A 23,873-nucleotide genomic window follows, 5' to 3' on the forward strand; every position below is an offset into this window, starting at 1 on the left:
TGGCGGAAGAAACTCCTGAACCAATGGCTACAGACTATAAAGTCATCAGGGCCCACAGAGATGCCTAGGGCAGTGATTCCAGCCAGGGAGGAGCCTGGATCCTGCCCTGGATCCACTGCAGCAGGGTCTCCCCAGGCAAAGCCTGGGGTCCCTAAATAGTTGCAGCACCCCTGGGTGAGAGAGACTGTGCCTCCCCTGGGAGGAAACACTGCAACTCCCCTACTTGACATCATAGGAAATGAAGGGTCAGAGAAGTTCTATCTCTTTTCAAGGTTGCACAGGCTGTCGGTGGTGCAGGGTTCCATCTCCCTGTCCTCCTCTTCAGCCACGAGTCCCCATCAGCCCCACGTCCCAATTCAAAGGAGAACTTAACCTAGCTCCGAGCTAACGTAAGTGGAAACAAAATAAGAGACACACAGACAAAACTTCTAAAAGGTTCTTTATTTGTTTTGAAAACAACCTCCACTCTTCATCTTTCATTGGAGTCCTGGCCTAGTGACAAGGAAAGCTGTTCTTCTCTGGCCTCTTTTGTAAGACAGGGGATAAACATCAACACTTGCCATCAGATCTCTGTCTCCAGACACCATTCCGGGGCTCACCTGGCCAGGACTGGAACTTAATGGCATTGAGAACACGGGGATCTGTCTCTGAGTTCCTCCTGGCTTGCATCTTTGCCTGCATCCTCCCTGAGACAACCGCTCCCGTCCTGGGGGGTGGGGGGGAGCTCTGCGTCCGTCTCCCCATTCAGGGCTTCTGCTAAGCATACGGCCACGTGCAGCCTGGTCTCCAGTCTGTGTCTTACCCAGGGAAGCACCACCCCATGGCCCCTGCTCGTTCCAAACGCTTCCTCAAGAGCTCACCAGGTCCCAGTGCTGGCTCATGAGTGAGGACTCACATGGATTGATGACGACTTCCCTGCTAGTTTCAGTGCCGTCGCCAAACATGTCTGTGTCCAGGCAGAGGTGGGATGCCATGTGCTCGATGCGGGAGCCAGTCTTGGTCCATTGCTGGAGAATTGGAGAGGGGAGAGGATTAAGTGGGATTCTCTGACTAAGGCCCTAGGTCCTAGCAACAGTATCACGAGTTCCAGTGTTATCAAAAATGTTGACACCACAGGGCTAGTGTCATCCAGAGACTTGACTTCACAGTCTCAAGGAGGAAGAAAGCTGCAACTAATTGCCTTCCCAGGTATTGTTGCTGGCTTTTTAAAAAAATGAATTAGAAAAAGTAAAAGCAAAATCAATATGTTTGCTAGGAAAACTCATTAGAAGGCAATAACTTTCCAAGCACTAGGCCAGAAAATGTGAAGCAAATTAGTCACAGAAGCAATGAAAGAAATGATCCACACTCGCTATCCACACTATCATGAAGAAGTGGGAGAGAGTGACTGGGGGGAGGGGGGCAGCTGGTGAAGCAGAGGGATGGAAGGGCAGCTCCCTGTGCCTGAATCTCTGCTCCTCCAAAGAGCTTCAGCACACAAGGGCCCAAGCAGAGAGAAGGTCTTGTGTGGCTGTATCCCACACCTCACCACACGAGACAAGGAGGGAGGGGATGGACAGGTACAGGGGAACTACCGCTGACCGGGTGTCATGGATGGATGACTTGGTGAGCTGCTTTAAATGGCAGCCCTGTATGATGTACATCACCAGCCTCATTGCACAGAGGAGGAAACTGAGGCTCAGAGACGTCCACGAAGCTGCCAAGGCTCACAAAGCTGGTGAGCCATAAAAATGCTCATTCCCACCTAACAAGACCCAGTTGGTGGGAATTGGGTGATGCCAACGACTTTGCCCCCACAGGAACCAGGCACGCCATGCACCCAGAGTGCTATGAAATTTGTGGGACGTTCTGCCAGAGCCCTAGCAAGGCCCCTGAAGGCAGAGGTTCGAGTCTTGCTCATCCTAGTGGCCCTGCAGCCTCTGTCCCTGCATGCTCTGGGATCCTGGTGGGCGTTTGAGCAGGACTGGGCAGTACAGGACACACGTGCAAGCAGAGGTCCGACGTGGTCAACAGGCTTTCACATGGCAGCTGATGGCTGCCTGGGCACCACAGATGGGACCAGAGTTCCCCTCCTCTCTCCTAGCCAGAAGGATGTCTTCTTTATCAACTCTCCCTCCTCTCTGGCCTCTTTCTTTCCTGCACACAGACTCAGACCTACACAGGTGGCCACCTTCCAGGGTGGATGCACTGAGCACTTACCTGTCTTTTATCTCCATTCTTGCAAAGGACAAGAACCACTGGGGCACCAGGGAACAAGGTGATAACTGACAGGCACAGCTCCTCCTGCAGGATCTGCTGGGTGTAGGTGAAGGCCCAGATCTGGAAAGAAGAGGCCAGGCAGGGTCAGCTCAAGGTGCTTGGAAGCCACCCTGGTGGGACACTACTGTGCCCACGTGTGACAATTAGCACAGCTTGGTACAAAGCACGGGGGTGGGGGTCCTAGGAGGACCCCACTGTCAACAGATCACCTGAGAAAATGCCACTCAAGAGTCAGAGACTCTCAGGTCACACCTCCAGGGAAGTCCTCGACCCTACTCCAATGAAGGGGACCAGCCTGGGGCAGGCAGGTCACCTCTGGGAGGCAAGGGACAATTCTGGGCTTGGGCAGGAAACTGAGCAACACCCCAGCTAAGCGTCACAGCCTCCAGTTTCTCTGTTTCGACGCGTGTCCCTTCCCCACACTTGACATTTAAAGCAGCCACCTGGCAGGTGACCAGGGATCCCCCCACCCCCTGCAGTTGTGTTTAGAACATCTCTTCTTTGAAAAGATGTCCAAATTGGTGCCCTGAGAACATGAGATCTCTGACAACAGGAAGACAGAGGGACAAAGGGAACGAGGAGGTGTTCCGACGGAGGGGTGGGAGAAGAGCAGGATGGAAAGAAGGAAGTCACAAGAAATAAAACTGTTCCAAGAGGGCGCACGCACACCAGTGCTCCAGGGGAACCCAGCACTCAGCCCTGGGGCTCCTGCCACTGGAGGAGCTGAGGAACTGGAAGGACGAGCAGAGATCTGGTGGCAAATGGGAAGGGGCATTCAGTGAGGCTCATTATGAGAAGAGAGTTCCAGGTGCCACAGACCAGACAGCAACCAGCAGCTCGGGCCACTACCTAGCTCTTAAATCAGGGGCAGGAATGCTGGCATAATAGTTGTCAAACTCGAACCTTCAAGAGGTTTTTCCCCAGGTTGTAAAACAGGGATAGCATCTGTCCTTTGCCTTCATCACAGGATAGAGATTTGTGAATTGGATGCCCCGAGGGGAGCTGCAGAGAGGACCCCAGTAAGCGCTGTACCCCTCCTCTTCCATGACACCCCCACTGTCCAGCCGATGCTCTGTTGCCATAGCAGGCCACCGGTGCCAGGAAAAGACCTAGCCCAGAAAGTCCTCCTGGGGAGTAGGATGGACATAGAGATGGATGAAGACTGGCTGTGAACTGAAAATTCCTGAAGCCTGGCATGGGTCCACGGGGGTTCTTCATACTCCTCCAACGAGTCCTATATCTATTCAAAACTGTTTTATACTAAAAACATTAGGAAATGCATAACACTCCTCTGGCCTTGTGAAATCACCATCTTATGCGTACTATTTGCCTTCCTCTAGGGTTAGCTGAAAGGCGAAGGCACCCACATGCACGGAGGTGACCAGAACCATGACGATACGGCTAATACCAGCTCGCATTTCTTGAGCACTTAGTGTGTACCAGGCGCTGTTCTGGGAGCTTTACACATGTTAACTTAATCTGCGACTCCAGTTAGGTAGGTACTGTTACCATCCCCCTTTTATAGACGAGGAAGGTAAAGTCAGAGAGGTCACCCTAAGTCAGTTACAGGAAGTGGCCCTGCATCCACTCTCCCCAACCTCTCTGCTGTTGTTGCCGCTGTTGCTGGAATCATGTCTGGTTCCAGGGCTCTTTTATTCAACTCAATCTCTGGAGAAGATGTCTGTCTCTGAGAGTCCCTCCTCCAGGTTGTAAATATTGAAACTAGAGATCAGTTCCTCCTTGAAAGGAGACAGCTGGTTCTTCCTCTTGGCCAGCTTCCAACAGTGGCCCATATGAGAAGGGAAACCAAGGTCACACCCCATGTTGGGGGCTGGGGAGCGGGGAGACCTGACATTGATGGGAATTGAGCAAGAATATGAGTGGAGGCCTCCTCTCCGCAGACCCAACAACAGACCAGGGAACCTACGCAGCTCTGGCTCCCAGCCTGGGCTGCCCACTTTTACTTCCTACCTTGCCTCTGTCCCCACCATGAACTCCCAGCCTGCACCTCTTCACATGGTCACTCCCCTCTAAGGGGTCCCCTCGGGCCTGGATGTGGGTACTAAGGACACAGTCCATCCTCTGCAAAGGACCCAGGGAGAGAGATCCACATGGGTCCTGAATCAGGCTCAGCGGTGGGCTCTAGGGTGCGAAACATTTGGGGAGAGTAATGAAGAAAGTGGACACAGGTCCTGGGTGTGAGCCCAGACAATCCCCTGGCCAGTGGAGAGGGGAGAGAAGGGCCGTTGTTTATGGGCAGGGCTGCCCAGGGGCCATTTGCCTAGGTCCACGGTACAACTGGCCTCAGTGTTAGACTTCCACATTGTCGGGAAATGAGGCTAAACACACAGTTAGCGATGCAGAAAGATGAAGCTCATCGCTCTGTCCTGTTACCCGACCACACAGCTTGCAGTGAACCATGAATTAGCATTTTAAAAATAAACCCTGTAATTATCTTATGATTACTATAATACACCGGCTTTGTGTTTTTTTATATTAAAAAATTTAACTGGTTAAACACAAAAACTTAACACATACCACAATTTCTGGAAACCCATTTTGGCATTTCTTTTTAAGTATCTTAGGGGCTTCAAAACCCAGAAATGCTGAGGATGGCAGGCGGGAGGGTGGGGAGAGGTGGTCCTTGTGCCCTGAGACACCTCCCATCCACAAATGCCTTTTGGGAAGGAACACACATGGTACACTGTGGGGCTGGGGGCTGAGCCGACCAACCCCCAGGGAGGTCAGACAAGGATCGAAGCCCTCACACCACGTGGACTTTCCATTAGCTGGTGCTTTACTGGCATCAGAATAATCCATTCTTGCATTTTCCCAGAGGAGCGCAGAGAAGAGGAGAACGCTTAACGGGAAGCACAACACAGGAGCAGGCAGGGCAGGAAGTGAGGAGAGGGTTTCCAATTCCCATTCTGCAGCCTGTCTAGCTTCCCAGAATGGCCGGTGATGAATGGGCTTATTAAATGAATCTCAGAGTCAGAAATGAATTCGAGAAGGCAGCACTGGTGGCTCAGGCTGGCCTGGCCTTGATCGCCAAGCACTGACAGCTCCTTCTGGGGGACTGGAGAAGTCCCAGCCCCTAACCCAGTGCACACAGACAGCCGTATCCATGGGAAGACCCCAGGGGCCATCCTGGAGGCGGTGTGGGCCGCCTTGCCCCACTCCAGGACAGACTGATGAGGAGCTGGAGGAGGGCATCTCCTCCTGGCCGTTGACCTGCTTTGCTCCTGCCCTGAAAGATGGGGACTGATGATGGTAAGGGTATGGTCCAGGTTGGACCACCTGCCGGCCTTCCATGCTCAGAGGACATTGCTGGAGCTGCCAGTGTGAGTGGAGATGGTAGTGCCTGTCAGTGGGGAGCAGAACTCTCTCTAGTAAATGCCCATCTGGCCACAGCGCTCAGCCTGGGGCTCACCATCCTGCATTGGATGGAGAAGCAGAGAGGGAAGAAGTTCTCATGAGGAGATACCTGAAGGAGCAAAGTTCTGAAGGAAGCAGGCAAGAAGCTAAGTCAGGGGCTCAGCGCAGGGTTTGACTCTAGAATGGTCCAGAGTCACCTCTAGCAGGTAAGAAGCAATAAGTCTAGGGTAGTATTTCTCAGCTCAGGTGCTTTTGCCCCCAGCCACCTACCCAGGAAACATTGGGCTGTGTCTGAAGGCATTTTTTTACTACTACGACTAGGTTGGGGATATTACTGGCTAGTAGGTGGGGCCAGGAATGCTGTTAAACATTCTACAGTGCACAGATAGTCCCTACAATGAAGAATCATCTAATACCAATGCCAATAGTGCCGTGGTTGAGAAACCCTAGCCTGGTCTAAGAGCTTGGTCTCTGGAGGCAGGTGGCCCATGTCGTGCTTTAGCAAGACTCTCATATGACCTGGGCAGCCTTGGCCGGTCTATCTAGGCCTTGCTCACGCCATCTGAGAAACGGGGGCACTGGCATGGCTCAGATGGTTGCTGTGCAGGAGACGTAAGAAGACGCACGTGGAACACCGAGCTACGGGCCTGGCCCCTGGAGCAGAATCTCTGCGAACAATATTTTCCCGACACGTGGGAAGGAGGAGTGGTTGGGTGAGGACAGAAAAAGGTTCCCAAGTTGACAGAAGTTAGGGGGCTGTGTTTTCCTTTAGGCAGAAGTGCACCTCATTTTCTGCTGGTGGTAAGTTTCCATTTCAAAAATTCCCCCATGTGGGGAAGAATAAACAATGGAGAAGAAACAGAGGATGGGAGCCAGCCTTGCTGGCCGTTCTGTGGTTCGGCAGCCACAATTACGTAATGCCGAGGGGTGCTCCTATTCTAGGTCTTCCACTTTCATTGTCTACAAGACCCTCACAGCCACTCTGGGAGGCAGGTACGATTTGATGGGAGGGGGACTGAGGTCAACGGTTGCTCTGGGCAATGCCAGGGGACCCCCTCAGTGAGATGGGATCCAAACCCAGCACACCTGGGGCCATGGGCTGGCCTTGAACCTCTTAGGCCACACCAGGCATCATACTGGTCCATCAAACATGCCCTGGAAGCCCACTTCAGACAAGATGTTGGGCATGAACGGGTGGATTCAAGTGAACATTCAGTTTAGCTGACCTCTTGATACACCTGTATAGCTGCGGGATCCCCCAAATGCACTGATCAGCCGTGCTGGGACTCTCCACCACCCGCAAGGACAGAGCTCAGCCACACCCAGGTTGGGGCCCTCTGACCAGGGGAGGCTCTGGGACACGCTCCCCTCCTTTAGTGAAGTTGGGATCTTCACTAGACTTACTCTGGAGTCTTCGTTTCCGATCCATCCTGTCCTTTCCTCCCTCGCTGTGAGAATACACCCAGGACATACTGTGTTGGGTCCTGGAGTGACTGCCGGGGCAGGGATCCTGGCTCGCCTGTTTATGAACCCCCAAACCTGGATGAGCTACTTAACTCTGCGCCTTAGTCTCATCTGTGACATGAAGGTAACAGCAGCCCCTTACATGGAGGGTGGTGCACAGACATGTCCAGACGGTGCTGGCCACGGACCAAGAGCTCAGTTACTGCCTGTTGGCTGTGCTGGTGCAGGACCCCGACAGGAGAGACGGCCCTGGAGGGCTCCCTTTGGAAAACTGCCTTTGCTTTACCTCCCAGGAGTGACATTTGAGAGGCAGTCATGCAGGGGCCACGCACAAGGGTGTGCTGAGAAAGCTGGGGAGGAAGGGTGGTGTCAGGTGGGGAAGTGACTGCTGGCAGCCTGTCCCATGTGTAGACTCATGGAGAGGCGCCAGTGCGAGTGTGGGCTTGCGGGGAAGGGCTCTGATCTTCATCTCCAGGCCCCCCAGCTGCCTGCCTGAATCCTTCACAAGCCGGTAGCCTGAACTGTTGGGCTTCCAGGTAGAAGGACACACTGCCAAGTTTTATGTTTTTCCCATTTCTTTAAATTGAGATATGACTAGATTGGTACATCTGTCGTTTCCTATCCTTCACAAATATTTTCCTAGGGAATCCAATAAAATTGACGCGAAACTTATTACCCAGGAGGCTCCTGGGGCTTCACATATTTACAAACTGATGGTGTATTTCTCTCACTCTCTACCCAAGGTACCAGGCTGCCACCATCTTGAAAACACACTCAGGTTAGCTATTTTGTTCCCAAGGTTGACAAACAAGCGAAGAAAGGAAGGTAAGGCAGGGTGAGGGATGGATGGGGCTGGGGGTAGAGCAGGGTGGTAAGCCGCTGTTGGAGCCAGAAGATAGCCGTGGTCACATGGACTTCTCTCAACATCACGGACACCCACGTGCCCGGGGACACGCCACCTGCAGAGTGAGTGGCCAACTGGAAGCAGAGTTCAAGGCCCCAGACCCCCATGCTCTGCTCACAAGTCAAGGACCCCAGAACCCACCACCCAAATGACCCGAGCCCAATTCAGGACCTGCGTGGATCTCTCTCCCTGGGTCCATTCCAGAGGATTGACTGAGTTCCTAGTACCCACACCCAGGCCCTAATGGGACTGTTTGGAGGAGACTGACCACATGGTGAGATGCAGGCTGGGAGTTCACAGTGGGGACAGAGGTGAGGTGGGAAGAAAAGGGGGCAGCCCAGGCTGGAAGGCAGAGCCGTGTGCGTCCCCTGGGCTAGTGTGGAGTCTGCAGAGAGCGGGCCTCCATTCACATTCTTGCTCAGTTCCCGTCGATATCGGGTCTGCGCGCTCCCAGGTCCCTGACGTGGGGTGTGACCTTGGTTTCCTTCTCATAGGGGCTGCCACTGGAAACCAGCCAAGAGAAGAACCTCATGCTGGCTATCTCCTGTCAAGGAGGAGCTGATCTCTAGTTTTAATATTTACAACTGGGAGGAGGGGCCTCAGAGACGGACATCTTCTCCAGAGATTCAGTGGAATAAAAGGGCCCTGGAACCAGTTATGACTCGAGCCGCAGTAGCAGCAACAGCAGATGTAGTGTGGTGGCCAGATTTTCAAATCCTGCCTTCCTTACTTCCTAGCATCTGACCTAGGATCATCTCTCCAGACCTCAGTCTCATTATCCGTAAAATGAGGATAATATCTACATAACTGGGTTTTTATATCGCTTCCTTGACGTGGTCTCTCAGAGACAGAGAAGTGGGGGCAGGAGGGAAGGTGAGAGAGTCCAGGTCTGAGGGGCAATGCGACATCTCTGAACGGCCAAGGGATAGGAGAAGCCAGAGACGTGGGAAGGGGGAGGAGGAAAGGAGGGCAAGGGCATTAGCAGGAGGGGTCGGGAAACGGGAGGACAGCTCAGGGAGTCTACGCAGGAAGGAGGAGCAGACACTGAAAGGAAGAGAAAGGTAACCTAAGTCAATCCCACAAGGGTGTACCCTCCATGCACACTCGGGCTCGAACACGCACACACCCAGAAACACATGCATGCACCCCCAGGCACACGCCTGGGGGACCCGTCTGGCTGAAATAACTATGTGGATTTCTCTTCATGGGTTCAACACCTTCAGAATACTTGGACAGGCACCCCAGGCCTGCTGTTGGCTGTGGGCCCTGCTAGGAGAGAGCTGTGTCTAACCTGCGCTTAGTCCCACCTTGTACCCCAGCACACAGCCTGGTGCCCAGGGCACCACACACACTCAGCAGGTGTTATCAGTTGATGAAAACTGAACATCTTCCTAACTCGTGTATTCTTTCCATTTCCTGAATTCGAACTGCTGCCACACACACCCAGCTGTTCTCTCTGAAGCAGAGAGGAGTGACAGCGTGGCGAGATCCTCTAGAAAAGAACTCTTTGCTCACTTGAAGACTGTTTCCATGATAAGCCGTAGTTTCCAACAATGACAGCTCTTTCCTCTCCCCTTCCTCACTCCACCATAATGTCAGCCAGAAGAGGGACCTTTCCTTTCCAGTTAAATGAAGGCCTGGCAGCATCTTCCTTGGCCAGGTTACAGGGGTTGGGGGGACTCCTTCCCGAGACCCAGAGAGCCAGTGGCTACCCGCTGCCACTTCTTATGCAACCAAAGACGGAAGAACCCCTACTCTGCTACAAACAGACAAGGCAAACTTCTGTTCCAGGGAAAGGGGGGCAATGACATTCTGGCTGTTTGCAATCCCCCACAAGCAGGGCCCACACACAGAATCAGAAGAGAGCGATGTGTGTTATCTCCTCACACATTTTATAAAACGCCACTGACAAGCGGTATCATTCTCAGCCATGCTGCCACACTTCAAGCACAGTTGACACCTCTGTCTCCTTCCCCCTTTCCTGTCTGACTCAGGCAGCCCCCTCCCATGTCCTGCTGGAGCAGAGATGATTTTTGGAAAAATCTCGGCAATCTGGAGGCTGGGGGTGGGGGTGTGATGCCTCAAGTGCCAGGCCGAGGCCGTGGGTTTTTGTGGCAGACACTGGGGAGCCACTGAAGGCTGCATGGGGATGGGGAACTATGGTGTGGTGACTACAAGTTACTTGAGGCAGTGGCCATAATCTAACACAGTGGTTCCCAAGCAGAGTGGTTTTGTCTCCCAGGGGCCTTTGGTAAAGCCTGGAGACAGCTTTGATTGGCATGACTGGTGAGTGTGTGGGGTGGGGATGCTACTGACATCCAGTGCGCAGGGACCAGGGGAGCCGCTAGACAGCCTACAGCACACAGGATGGTCCCCACCACAGACTGACCCAGCCCCAGCTGTCAACAGTGCCTGAGGGCTGCTGATCTGGCATGAAGAAGTGAATGCCTGGGCCAAGAACAGCTATTCTGAGGGGAGGAGGGCTGGGTCTTGCAGGAATGGGGGATGTAGGAGAAACAGGAGCCACAGGAGATGATGCACAGGACTGGGAGCTCAGAGCCTGGGAAAGGTGACCACTCAGAGAGAATTAGGGGACGGTGCAATGGCTGGGGAGCCTGATAGGTGCTTGGAGCCATCTGTTGGCTTGAGTTTCAGAGGGGTTTGTCATGGCCGTGGACTGACTCGATCGCCCAGTGTTTGAGAGGGAGAGTCTGGGAGGGTCAGCTAAGTGTAAACCTGCCAGCCTCCATCCATCTCCTAGGCTTGCACAGCTCCTACTCCTGAGGATAAAACTCAACCTCTTCAGCTGGGAAAAGAGGCTGTGATGATGTGCCTCTTCCTCTCCGGCCTCACCTTCATAGCTCCCTCACATTCCACCCCTCTGACTATGTCTTGAAAGGCACTCTGCCTCCCAGGCCGAGGGCGTGGTACACACTGGACTTCCCCGCCTGCCCTTTCTCCCCTTCCTGACTCGCGTGTTTCTACTCATCTCTGAGGACACCACTCCTGCTCAGGTCCTCTGGGAAGACTTCCCAACCCTCATGCAGAGGTTGGACACCCTCGCTCTGCACTTCTACAGCATCACGGACCAATCTCTCTCCAGGGCAGAGATTAGATCACAGCGGCTGCTGACTTGTTCCTTTCTGTGTTAGATCCCTCGAGGGGCCACTGATGCCCATAACATGGCCTTTTGTCTGTCCATCCCCACAATCAGCAGAGAATGTACATGTTTGTTGAGTGAATGAATGAATGAGTAAATTCACGGATGGGAGAAGACACTGAATTTGTGAATCAGTAAGACAGAGGAGGTTACTAAAGCTGAAAGCATGAATAAAATTTCCAAGAAACCACTCGCAGAGAAAAGAACAGTGAATTGAGAACCTTGGTGAATATTCACCATAAGGGTCTGAGAGCTGGGGAGAGGAGCCAGCAGTAAAGACAAGCGGCAGAAAGAACAGAAATGCAGGACAATCGGGATCATCCAGTGTCCCCAGAGCCAGGAGGGAAGTTACAAGATGGACAAGCTCTAATGCATCCAGCAGGCCAAGTGTTACAGAGGTTGAGACAGGCTGTGAATGGGCCAGTGACTTTTAAAAGAGCTCGATCCTCAGAGGGCAGAACACTCACAGAGTGTTGATGAATCAGCTAAGGCACAAGGAAACCTTTCTGAGAAGGGGCGACCGAGGTCCCTCTGGACCTGGGGGATGCAGGAGAGAGCAGCGGTGGAGCCACAGGCCTGCAGAGGGCAGAAGAGCGATGATCAAGGGACCTGCCCAGAGACGGGAATGGTGGACGATGGGGAAGGCCGTACTGCCACTGATGTGACTGCCTGTAAGACAGGATGAGATCAGCAGGGAGACTCATAGAGCAGGTATTCCATCCTGGAGGCAGTGGCCTTTCTGGTGGCTGTGCTGCCCACCCTGCCTGATCCAGCCCAGGTTTACCAGCAGCAGCTTGGACATCTTCATTCAACTCCTGCTAATTTAATGGTTAATTCCTAGAGGTGCTAAGTTGTCCGGGGAGGCATCGTTAAGAGAAAGCCCATGCATTTGGAAACCTAGCGGAGTGAACCCAGTCCCAGAGTGAGGGGCACTGTGCTTCTCCTGTTCTGATGCAGAGCTCCAGGTATAGCTAGACACCTGGGTCATGCAAAAGCAGGAAGCAGAGGCCAAGCACATTCATATGTTCAAGTATCCCCAGCCATTCAAGTAGTCCCAGGTTACTTTACCTGGGACTTGGCATCCTTGCCTTCGGTCTTGACACAGGGGCTTAACTTGAGGCTGGAGATCTCTTGGTCTTTCTGCTTCTGAGCCTCCAGGCACTTCTGCCTCTGTCGGATACTGCCCTTATGGATGGAAGAGTCCTTGGGCACCCTACAGGAAGGCCATGGAGGGATGAGAATCCGCGGTTCTTAGGATTAACAGTAACACCAGCTGTTGGAGAGGTTGGGCAGTGTCTGGAAAATGGCAGGGGCATGTCGCCCTGGCTGTGTTACAGTGACTTGTAACAGGGCCTGAGGATGGGAGAGGTGCCACTAGGAATGAGGCAGCAAGGAATGACTCAGGAGTCTGGAGCCTGGAATCAGTGAGTCCATGCCCTGAGGTCACACTCCAGAGCTCAAATCCCAGCAGCTGAGAAATGCTACCAGAAGCCAACCTCAATCCCTCATGCCACCAATGAATAAAATTCTCTCTCTGGTTTCCGGGATAAGCGGAGCCAACTGGTCATTTCAGAACTCCACCTAGTTAAAACCCCTCATACAGATGGCCACGGGCAGTCCCTTCTCCAAACCAAGTTAGCTGAGTGTCTCTCTCTGCAGGCAGCAAAGGCTCAAAGCACAGGGCGGATACCTGAGTTCTGGGTAGACATTCTCCAGGTACCACTTGAAGCTCTGGCATTGCAGGTTCTTCCTCAGGTTCAGTCTGCTCTCGATGCTGGGGCGGCAGAGGCGGGGAGACACAGAGACAAAACACAGCTGGTTGGAGACAGGCTGGGAGGTGCCCCGTGCAGCCCGTGCCCACTCTCTGCACCCACGAATCTCTGGAGGGTGCTGGAGAAATTAACTAAGAGAGATGTTGGGAGCCCCAGAGAGAGCTATGGAAACACTTGGCAATACCTCACAGTGGAGCAGTGAAGACACCAAAGATTTGTGCTTTTACTTGGAAATAGAATTTGGGGCTATTTTTACTTTTCATTAAAAATAAAGCTATAAGAATATTTGGCGTGTTGTTAATAATTCACTGTCAGGGCTCTGGGTCTACTTACTCACAAATCCCTCTTTGGATTCTGCTCTTAAAATACCACCCTTATTCCCCCACCTGCTAAACCCCATCCTGGCCAAGCCAGCCTCAAAGAATTCTCTTTAGCTGGTTCTGGGTTTTGGCCATCACATATTTCATTTTAGTTCAGTTCAGTTGCTCAATTGTGTCTGACTCTGCGACCCCATGAATTGCAGCACTCCAGGCCTCCCTGTTCATCACCAACTCCCAGAGTTCACTCAAACTCACGTCCATCAAGTTGGTGATGCCATCCAGCCATCCCATCCTCTGTCACTTACTGAGTACCTAGTATGTGCCAGGCATTGTGCCCAAGAGGGACCTGATGGTAAGCTTTCAAGCAAGAGAGACAGGTAATGAACCAGGTGCTCACAGCCCAGGGTGGATGTGGGGTGGGTGTGCAGGGGCTGTGGGAGCACCTCAGGGGTGGCCCCTTGCTTATCAGGTTGGTGGTGGTTGGGTGGTGATGTGGAAGCTGGAAGGAAAGTGGACATTGTCTAGACAAACCAGAAAGAGGGTAAAGTGGGGGCCCCTGGTAGTGGCAGGGGAACAGCAAAGAGAGATTAGTGCATGTGAAGGGGGAAGGGGTCTATTGGCGGTAGCAGTGGTGCAGGTTAGAATGTGTGAGTGTGTGTGTTGGGGGGCGGGTGCGAGAGGGGAGGTGAGCAAGAAGAGAGGTGAACGTGCAGTCATAAAGGTCCTGTGAAATACCAAGAAGGAGCTTGGCCTTTATATTCAGGGCAATGGGCTGCCACAGATGGGTTTGAAACAGAGTATAATGTGGTAGTATTATTCCTTTAAGAGCATCTACTGATGGTGCCAAAGAATTGATGTTTTCAAACTGTAGTGCTGAAAAAGACCCTTGAGAGTCCCTTGGACTGCAAGGAGATCAAACCAGCCAATCCTAAAGGAAATCAGCCCTGCACGTTCATTGGAAGGACTGATGCTGAAGCTCCAATACTTTGGCTACCTGATGTGAAGAAATGACTCACTGAAGACCCTGGTGCTGGGAAAGATTGAGGGCAGGAGGAGAAGGGGACGACAGGATGAGATGGTTGGATGGTATCACCAACTCAACAGACATGAGTTTGAGTGAACTCTGGGAGATAGTGAAGGACAGGGAATCTGGGTCTGTGGGGTCTCAAAGAGTTAGACACGACTGAGCGACTGAACAACAATAGCAACTGAAGGTTAATGAGTTTGGTGCCCAAAGCTGGGAGAGCAGTTAGGAGATCACTGTCGAAACCCAGAGCTGACCATGCTTTCTGGCAGGGGAGTAGGATGGGGATGGGAGAGAAGGGACAGGTTTCATTCTCTCTACTCTTCCACCAGTACACCTGATTTCCACATACACCCTGTTCTTCCTTGGCAGCCACACAGAACCAGCCCTGCTTTCTCAAGCCTCACCTCCTTCCACCCCAAAGACTGGACTGGGTGCCCTCATGATACTGGAACTTCTTATACAGCATTAACCGCATCTCCTCACCAGACGCTAAGCAACATGAGAACAGGAATGACATCATTTGAAAAAGGCTAAATGTTTAGTATTTGCAATAATCCAGATGATCAGTTTACGAGTGAGGCAGGATCTCTGGGACTTGGTAATTGTTTAGGTGTCGGAGGACAGGGAGGGAGAAGTCAAGGTTGACACTCAAGATTTCTGGTTTGACAACAGGATTCATGGAAGAGCTAAGGTGGGGAATATGGGGAAAGGAGCGAGTTTAGGAGCAAACAGGAAGAGTTCAGTTAGAACTTGTTGAGTCAGAGGAGCCTGGGGGGCATCCAGGCAGAGATGTCCAGTTGCTATTTGGACATAAGGACTGGAGCTCAGGAGAGGTGCAGGATGTGTTTAATCGCTCTGTTGTGTCCAACTCTGCAATCTCATGGACTGTAGCCCACCAGGCTCCTCTGTCCATGGGATTTTTTGGGCAAGAATACTGGTTGGATTGCCATTTCCTTCTCTAAGGGCTGGAGCTCAGAGGAAAGGTGCAGGAGAGGGATAGAAACGTGCTTATCAGCAGCACAGAGGTGGCCAATGGCAGGGAAAACCTGGAGTAAAACAAGGGTTTATGACAGGTCCTCAGAGAAGACCAACATACAAGGGTGGGCAGAGAGGGTGCAGCTTGCATCTCAGGATGAGAGCCAAGACTTCAGTTCTAGAAACTGAGATCAGAGGGGTGCCTGAAGGGGTTTGGGTGGGAGAAGACTCATTATCAATGGAGTAATCGAGGAAGGTAAGGGTCCCAGGGGGCCATGGGTGGGCCAGGTGGGAGTGATCGTAGGGGATGGAGGCCATGGCCTCAGCTCACAGTCAGAAGCAGGGAAATGGGAGCCACAGACAGCAATGTGGCAGCTCTTTCATGAAGCTTGGCTCTGAAGGAGCAGAAGACAAGGTAGGTGATGAGTAGCGTTGGATTGAGGGAGAGTTCTTATAGTTTGTTTTCTTTCCTTCTCTGTTTCATTTTTTAAAACATATGTAAGATACAGAATAAATTTAAATACTAATGGGAGCCATGCAATAGAGACGAGAGTGGGGTGATCAGGGAGCGTGAAGGCACAGGGTGGGTGAAGTCCCCTGGAACAGAGGCTCCCACACTGTCTGCAGGTTAGAGTCACCTAGTTGGGGGGGGGGGTGCATCTTTTACAAATTCTACAGCCCAGGACACAGTCCAGACTCAGTCTACTCTCTGAGGCTGAAACAGAGGCAGCAGCAGTTTTTGAAGCTCCCCGGGTGACTGAGACATGCAGAGAGTCTGGAAACCATCACCCTGGAATTCTGCTCCTTGAGTTGAGGTCCTCAGACCAGCAGCACAGCACCACCTGGGGCTTGCAGAAATGCACGCCTACTGAACCAACATCCACACTGTAACAAGATCCCCGGGAGATCTGTGTGCACATGAAAGTTTGAGAAGCTGAGAGGCAGGAGGAGATGAATCCAGGCAGTGGGAACTTGATCAGTACTGATTTATGAATGAATGCAGGAGAGAAGGGTGCATCTGGGGAACAGGTAGAGGGCTGGCCTGCCACAGCGGGAGGCACCCCTTATTCTTCCAGATAAAAGAGACAGGAGGATAGCGCAGGCACAGGGTGGTCAGGCTCAGGAAGCTGGTGCTGTCTATTTCATCTATAGAACAGAGGTGTCACGTGCTGAGTGGGAGCAGGGCGGACTCCGCAGCTGGGGAAAATGGAAAAGGTACAAATGGAGGTTGAGGGAGAATGTCGGCAGGCAAGGGGGCAGGATTAAGAGCCCCGCGGAGGGCCTCCCTGAGCCGGATGGCCACAGAGGTTTAGCAGCACCGGCCAATACTCCCAGAGCTGTTCAGCAGCCTGCCCACAGTGGGAAACAGCACAAAGTCAGGTTCACCCAAGGTCAAGAGGGAGGCCTGGGAGGGCAGGTAGATGCCCAACATGGCAAGAGATTCAAGGACAACATCTTTTAAGCACTCTGCTTACGCAAGAAAGTAGAACCCAAGCTGGAGAGGGAAGGCAGTGAAGAAAGGAGGGGTGGACGGACATGGCCAATGAACCGGAGGTAAGCTGAGGACTCAGAATAAACACTGTGGGAGGCTCTGAGGAGAAGCGGAGACCAGCGTGGGTGTTCAGTTTCAGAAATGCAAACACTTTGGCAGGCTCGTGATTTAATCTACCTGGGAGTGATGGGCTCGATCGATGGCATGTAGGCTGCAAACATGCCATCTGTTCCACAGCCTTAGTACGACTGAGGGACATCAGATGACAAAAGCCACCAGTTGCCCCCTCTCAAAAAAGATGAATATAACATCAATCAAGTTGCCATTTTTCTCTACTCAAACCAGCCCTGAGTTGGGGAATGCAACATCACAAAGTTTGGGGATCAGACAGGTGTGATTTGAGCTTCTCCTATAATGGTGTGATCCATGGCAAGTACCTGAAGCTGTAGAAGCCTCAGACTCCTTATCTGTAAAACAGGGGTTATTATACCCATTTCTCAGTTTGCAGAGGACTAATGAGGCATCTCATGAAATGGCATCTGGCCCTTAACTCCTCTCCCTGTCCTCTTCCACCCCCATGAAGCTGGAGCCCTGCTCTAGAGATCTACACAGTACTATTCCTCCTAAAAATAGGAGGATTAAGGCTTCAGTAGCTGAGGAGGAGGAGGAGGGAACTCTAATCTAGAGGGAGAAGAGCTGCTTAGCCCAGCATCCCACCTTTCTGTGAAACCTGGAAACACCAGTCCACTGTGCAGGGCATGCTCTACCCACTGAGTGGATGGTCCAGGCTGCCAGGGTCTCCCACAGGCGTGGCCTGGGGCCCTGTGCCCAGGACTAGGCAGGAGCAAGAAGAAAGACATAGGAGGGGAGAATAGGCCCAGCCCTGGCTCTGGAGGGGCTTGGCGGCCTGGGAGACCCTCTCGCCTTGGGCCAGTGAGCTGGGGCTCTGGGCTGTCTGCACAAACCAACTAGGGGAGACACTTACTTGCCAAAGGGCCTCTCCAGGGCAAATGGCCGGGAAGCATAATAGTACTGCTTGTATTCATCCATCCACACTTCAGCTGTCCGCTTGGTGTTCCTGGGGAGACAAAGAGTGTCAGGGACAGGCTATTTGAGAGGACCGGGGACATATCTAGGTAAAATACACACATGTGACAAGTGGGCAGTGTCACCCCCATGGGAGCCACCACGGTCCAGTAACTTTATTCTCCCCAGGGTGCTGAGCCCACCGGTCTCCAAAGGGGCCTCTCCCCCAAGACACAGGATTTTAGTAGTCATGACATACCCTCCTCCCAAAAGGCATAGACCAGAGAAATTATACCAGAAATTGAACTTCCCATGGCTCTCAGAAAAAGAGAAAAAAAGCCAGGAGGAATCTCGTGTGCTCCTTTGGTGCCAATACAAGAAGGGAGAGTATTGACCATCTCATCTCTGGTCATCTGTGGGCTCCTGTTCTAGAACTCTCCCTATCAGCAAAGGGCACAGCTCTCCAAGGGGGAAGCCAGTCACGCACGAGATTTGCACAGGCATCTGATTAGCTTGGCGCAGGTGTAAAGAATGAAGTAACCAAGCCATCTTGGTCAAATGTTTGCCAGGACTCTGAAGTTTTATTTATTTATTTTTTAATTAGCTATCTGCAGTGAGTCTGACCCCAAAGGTCACAGAAAAAGAGACAGACATGGAGGATGTTGTCACTCAGCTATCCGGGACACCAGGGTACCAGGAAGAGAAGACACGGGAAAACAATCAGAAGCCCGAGCAGCACCTCCCAAGGCTTGAGTGCATGGACTCGGGGGTGTCACCAAGAGGGCATGGCCTGCCCTTCAAGCCCGTGGACCTGAAGGAGTTTTGCACATGCAGTCCAGCTTTTGGTGCACTGAAGACAGCTCCTTGCCAACTCCCTCCACTGGCCTAACCATCAGCACACTGGATGCTGCCGAGACCACACTGCCCCAAGTTTCCCCTCAACTCCACTGGTGGCAAGCAGGGCCCAGTCTCAAATGCAAAGAACTTTCTAGAGCTCGAGGCTTTGCCCCGTACTCCCCGGCTGGCCCGCACTCCACATCATAGCCCCTTGACTTTCCTGCACCAGGCATCCCAGCTCATCTTTCCCTGTCAAGACCCCAGGCAGCCCTGCCTTCGCTCCAGTCCCTGCTAAGGGGGTTCTCATGACCCTAACCTGCCCAGCATAAGGTCACTGGTCAAGCCTACAGCTCCCCTACACCTGTCCACACCCACACCTGTCCACACGTGCGAGTAACTGAGGAGGAGAGAACCCAGAAGAAAACACTGCAGGGGAAGAAAAACCCTCAAAGAGGCGCTCTGCTCCCCCTCCCTGGACCAAATGAGGGGCAAAGGGCGAAGGAGGAATAAATGGGGAGTGAGGGGGTCAAGTGACAAGAGGACTGGAGAGGAGAGGAGAAGCAGCTGGAGGAGAAGATGAGCAGCAAGAGAAAAGGAGGACAGAGGCATTTCTAAAGAAGAGGAAACAAGCTGAAGAAATCATGAAAAGGAGGCGGGTGTATGGAGGGAGCGAGGAAGCAAGAATAGGCAAGTGGGAGTCGCTGGGTCACTGAGACCCTATGACCTTCGTCCTGTCCCTGAGCAGCAAGTGGCGAGCCCCAAGAAAGGAGCCCAGGGCCTCAGGGACTACGCCAGTCTGGCCGTTTCTGTGTACCCGCGAGGCCCTGGAGCGGTCATCTGGGCTGTATCTACTTGTGCTTCCCCATTCCCGAATCTTCCCCAAGCGCCTTTCCCCTGGTGACCCAGCCTGAAGGTGATCCCTGCAGGGGATCTTCTAGAACTCAGGGGCAAAAGTGGCTGCCCTCCCCCTGCCCCAAAGAACACAAAATACCCAGAGCTCTGAGCCCTGCAGGAGGGTGCTGCCCAGTGACTCGAAGCCCCGAGGCCACAGGCAGGGCCTTGCCAAGCCTGGGAGAAGTCAAGGGTGGAGAAAGGCCTCAAGGCCTCCAGCCTGGACCTGGATGGGCAGGCCTGACCTCTCTCGCCCAGGCTGTGGCCCAGCAAGCATAACACGCAACCCCTGTCCATTCACAACACCCAGGCAGCCGAACCTACCAGAGAACCTGGGAGAGCAACAGCCTATCACCAGAAAAGCCCATGGCCATGCCACCCCCGGGGAATCTGAACCCCCGCAACACACACTCACTTTATATACGTGTTGGCGTTGCCATCTGGGAAAACATACGGGTGCTTCTTCCGGAAGACATGGCCCACTCGGCTGCAGGGGATGATCTCCAGGCTGCCCCCGCACATCCACACCCTGAAGGAGATTTCTGCAAGACAGCGACGCCCCCTTCACTGCTCTGCCTCCTAGACTGAGCAGCACAGGCCGGCAGCACCGAGACACCAGGCGCCGGGGAATCCCAGGACCCAGGGCGAGGGGAGGGCTGCCAGCAGCCTGCCTGGGGCGCCGACTCCACAGCCAGACTGTGTGCTCCACAGGCCTGCTACCTCGGTTTCCCTGCCCACCATGAGGATGCTAATAACTCACACCTGGGAGGGTGGTTTGCCTTAACAAGGAAACTGGCAGACACAGGGGAACACATGGAGGGCTGTGCCTGCGCCTTTGGAACACTCTCAGGGGCCAGCGGGGTGGGGGCCTCTGTGTGATGCTTTGGCCTGGAACAGAGGAGCCCAGGGACTGAGAGAACTGTTTTTGAGTATATGGAAGGTTTCAGGGTGGAAGATGGATTAGACGAGCTCCTATGACCCTAGAAGGTCAGAACCAGGACCAAGGAGAAAGACTTTTCCACTAGAGACTCTGGGAGAATTTTCTGCTGGTCAAGGTGCAGATAGAAGGGGTTGTCATGGAGTTAGTGCATTTCCCACTCTGACAGGCTGGCAAGCCACATGGCCAGGATGGGACAGACAAGACCAGTTCCCAGGAGGCACCTGGACAAGGTGTCAATGCCGAGAGGCCACAAAGGATACAAACTCTTCATCCTGATCCTCACCTGCTCTCTCACCCTTTCCCTGTCCCCTCCTGACTCCTGTCTTGTGTCCCTGGGAAAGTTGCAGGCCACGCTTCCTCGATACCTGTCTCTACCTGCCCAGCAGGATAGAGCTCATTCCCAGCTTGCTCAGATTTCCCTCAGAGCGGGGGCAACATGGACACAAGAGTGAGGAAGGGACTTCTCAAGACTGCTGACAAATGATGGCAAGAACATATGGTGGGGAGAGACGGGAATAACTTGGCCCTGAGTCTGCAGAAATCCACTAGCCCCGTCCCTGGGGAAACCTACCTGACCTAGTTGAGGCTGGGCTTCTTCACCTGTCAAATGAAGATCATAAAAGTACACCACAGGATTGCTGTTGGTATCATTAAAGTAGAACTTCAAGAGTAAATGTGAAAACTCTTAAGTGCAATGGAAAGCTCAGTGACACAAAACACTCCTCTTTAAGTCTCTTTAAGACATGGATGCCAATGACATCACCTGCCTGTGTCCACTTTCAACTTCCTAGACAGTTTACAGCTTTCTGCTTCTGCCACAGGAGACGCTTGAAATCTGTGGACCTAACACTGGAGATTTTGACTCCCCACAGAAGTCAATGATATATGGTAACCTGGCGTTTGGCTGGGGCACTGGTGGAATCGTGGGCCCCAACCTAGTGTTTGCGGGAGATGATAAGTGAGCTTAGCTGATGGCCAACATCCAGCTCTCCACCTTGTAGTGATGCTCGGAGGGGCGGGAGGGCTCAGTGCAGCGAACTATGATGGTATGTGTGTGAATTTAGTCCCCAGGGCTAAGATCTACTGGACTCCAATCAACTCCTCTCCAGGATCTCAAGACAGGGTTCGCTCTAGCTCCCAGAAAGGAAAACTCTCACACCCCTCAGAAGTTGAGATAGAGGCCTTGCTTATGGATATAACCTGTGAATTTTGTGCAAGCTTTCTTCCAAAAATATGCATACGTTTCTGTGGTCGCTTCCTTACTTGCATTCAAATGAAACATATGTCCCTCCTCATTTGCAAAATGAATCCCTCCAACCTATGCAGTCTCCACACCCTCAGCTCCCACTAAACCTGTTTCCCTGTGCTTCCTTCACCCACCATTTTGCTTTGCTCTGAATCGATTGCCCCCCCTTCTCCTCTGCCACCATCATGCAGAAATCCCCATCTCAGAAAGTACTGACCCCTGACCCTGGTCCTTCTCTACCTTCCATCTGGGCTCCTGGCATTCTCCACCTCAAGGCTCTGGGTCTGAGTGCCTTGCTGTCCCTGCTTCCTCATCTGGCCCAACCTTCCCTTGATGCTGAGGACTCATTCCCATTCTGCCAGCCCAGCTCTCCTCCGGCCTCCAGGACCAACTCCCATGGCTGCCCGTGGCTCTGTCCAGATGCACCGGATGCCCTGAGATGCCGTACATCTTCTACCCATCAGCTTCCTCTCATAGCCCCCTGCAGTCTGCCTCCTCTCCTCCACCTCTAAAACCATCATCCCTGCTTGTTTTCCTGTGTCTGTGCTTGGAAACATCTCAGTTCTGCAGACACAAGCCACGGGAGGAAAGGACCCCTTCATTTACTCCTGGGCTGGGCTTTGCTGGGTCCTCTTCCAGGTAGTAACTTATGAGCTGTCCCAACAAGCCCACTCGTGGTTGTGGATGTTATTTTTCAAAGCAGAAGCAGTCCTGAAAGGCAGCTAGCATTCAAAGCGCATCTCCCCAGGTCCAAAACTCCTGCCCCTGCCCTGATCCCACCTCCCTCAGTGTGAACACCCACCATCAGCCAATATTGCTGCAGGCACAAAGATACTGACTTCAGGGCACTCACAGATGAACGAGAGAGGCCAGTCTATAACCAGCTGTCCCATTTCTACCTCATCTACTCCTTCATCCACTCCTGACAGCTGCCTGTCTCACCTCTCCTTCTGGTTAACTGATGTCCCCAGAGCCTGCAGCCTGAGATGCAGTAAGATCGTTTCTGCTCTGGAGTCCAGAATGTCGTAACCAAGATGACCTGAGCAGCGTGCCTTGCTGTACTGCGGCCAGAGTCAAGGCAGTCTGAGTGAGGAAGCTTGAAGTGTTCAGAGAGGTGTGAGGATGTTTGGGTACCACAATGTGAAGTATTTAAGACCTAGGACATCCCTCTAGTTATCCTACAAATATCTACACCACAACTGCAGGATAACGCTGTGCATACTCCCAGGACTGGGAGCCAGGCCCAGTGACTCACAGGTTTATGCCGAAGCCTCTGGGAAAGCCTTGTAATTCCAAAGCCCCAGGCAGTGGGGGCCATAGACCGAGGCATAAAGCAGCGGGCTCCCCAGGTACAGCCCTGATCCTCTACTTGTCATCAGCTCCTGCAAAGTCATCACTTTCTCATGTGAAGGAGCAAAAAGACAATGTAGGGAGTTTGGGGGAGGAGGTGGTTCTTACTGAGTCAGCACCCGCATACCCCAATGACAAATGTCATGCAGACCTAAATCCGCTCTGAATTCCAGGCGGGGAGATGTGTAGTTATTCCATCCACACTGGGGGTGCTGTTACCTTATTTTCTTTAAACTTCAGATTAATATTTGGGAAGAAACTGCCCTCCTCACCCTCTCTCTGTTCTCAGCTCTTCCCTTCTATCTCCACATCGACCAATCAGTAGCTTTATCAGTACTCATAGAACCCCAACCCTTTGCCAGAACCAACGTCCACCTGACAAGCCGTGATGGTGGACAGGAGTCCAGGCGAGAGGAGACAGCTCCCTCCCCCAGAATCACACCAAATCCTCTGCCACTTGTCAGCCATACAGGTCAAGGCTGGAATTTCCTCTGATAGCCTGGTTTCTGGACAAAGGCAAAGGGAGCATTAGACCGGCTCTACTTGAGGCATAAGCCTATATTGAGTGGAGCCTCACGGACTGTACACAGATATCTTTTAATCTAACAGCACCAGCCACTTAGCACTGGACAAGGTGAAATCTCGTGAGGACAAAGGGATTGGGGTGGATAGTGATGAGCAGAAGGAGACAGTCGCTCATAAGTCCACAGAGACAAATGCGATGACAAAGATTTTCCTTTCAAAAAATCTTTACGTTCTTTGGGCCACTTGGCCAGAAACCTCTGTTTTTATTTTTTAATGAGTTCACAGACTTGAGTAGAAGCAATCTTACTGA

General features: G+C 52.7%; 1 protein-coding gene across 2 annotated transcripts in view; it reads right to left on the minus strand.

Annotated features, from left to right (window-relative positions):
- Positions 1–422: 422 nt before the first annotated feature.
- The window catches only part of GALNT14 (polypeptide N-acetylgalactosaminyltransferase 14), a 221,953-nt gene continuing 198,502 nt past the window's right edge, over positions 423–23,873 (minus strand). The window contains exons 10-15 of one of the 2 annotated variants that reach the window (XM_069582915.1): positions 19,918–20,044; positions 17,734–17,826; positions 12,853–12,936; positions 12,231–12,375; positions 2,200–2,319; positions 423–1,007 (exon numbers count right to left, since the gene is read on the minus strand). In XM_069582915.1, coding sequence (XP_069439016.1) covers positions 849–1,007; positions 2,200–2,319; positions 12,231–12,375; positions 12,853–12,936; positions 17,734–17,826; positions 19,918–20,044 — 728 coding nt within the window. In that variant the 3' untranslated portion in view covers positions 423–848. The remainder of the gene's footprint in view (positions 1,008–2,199; positions 2,320–12,230; positions 12,376–12,852; positions 12,937–17,733; positions 17,827–19,917; positions 20,045–23,873) is intronic. The other variant, XM_069582916.1, reaches the window with a different exon arrangement.

The sequence above is a fragment of the Ovis canadensis genome, chromosome 3 (assembly GCF_042477335.2).
Source record: "Ovis canadensis isolate MfBH-ARS-UI-01 breed Bighorn chromosome 3, ARS-UI_OviCan_v2, whole genome shotgun sequence".
Classification (NCBI taxonomy): Eukaryota; Metazoa; Chordata; class Mammalia; order Artiodactyla; family Bovidae; genus Ovis; species Ovis canadensis.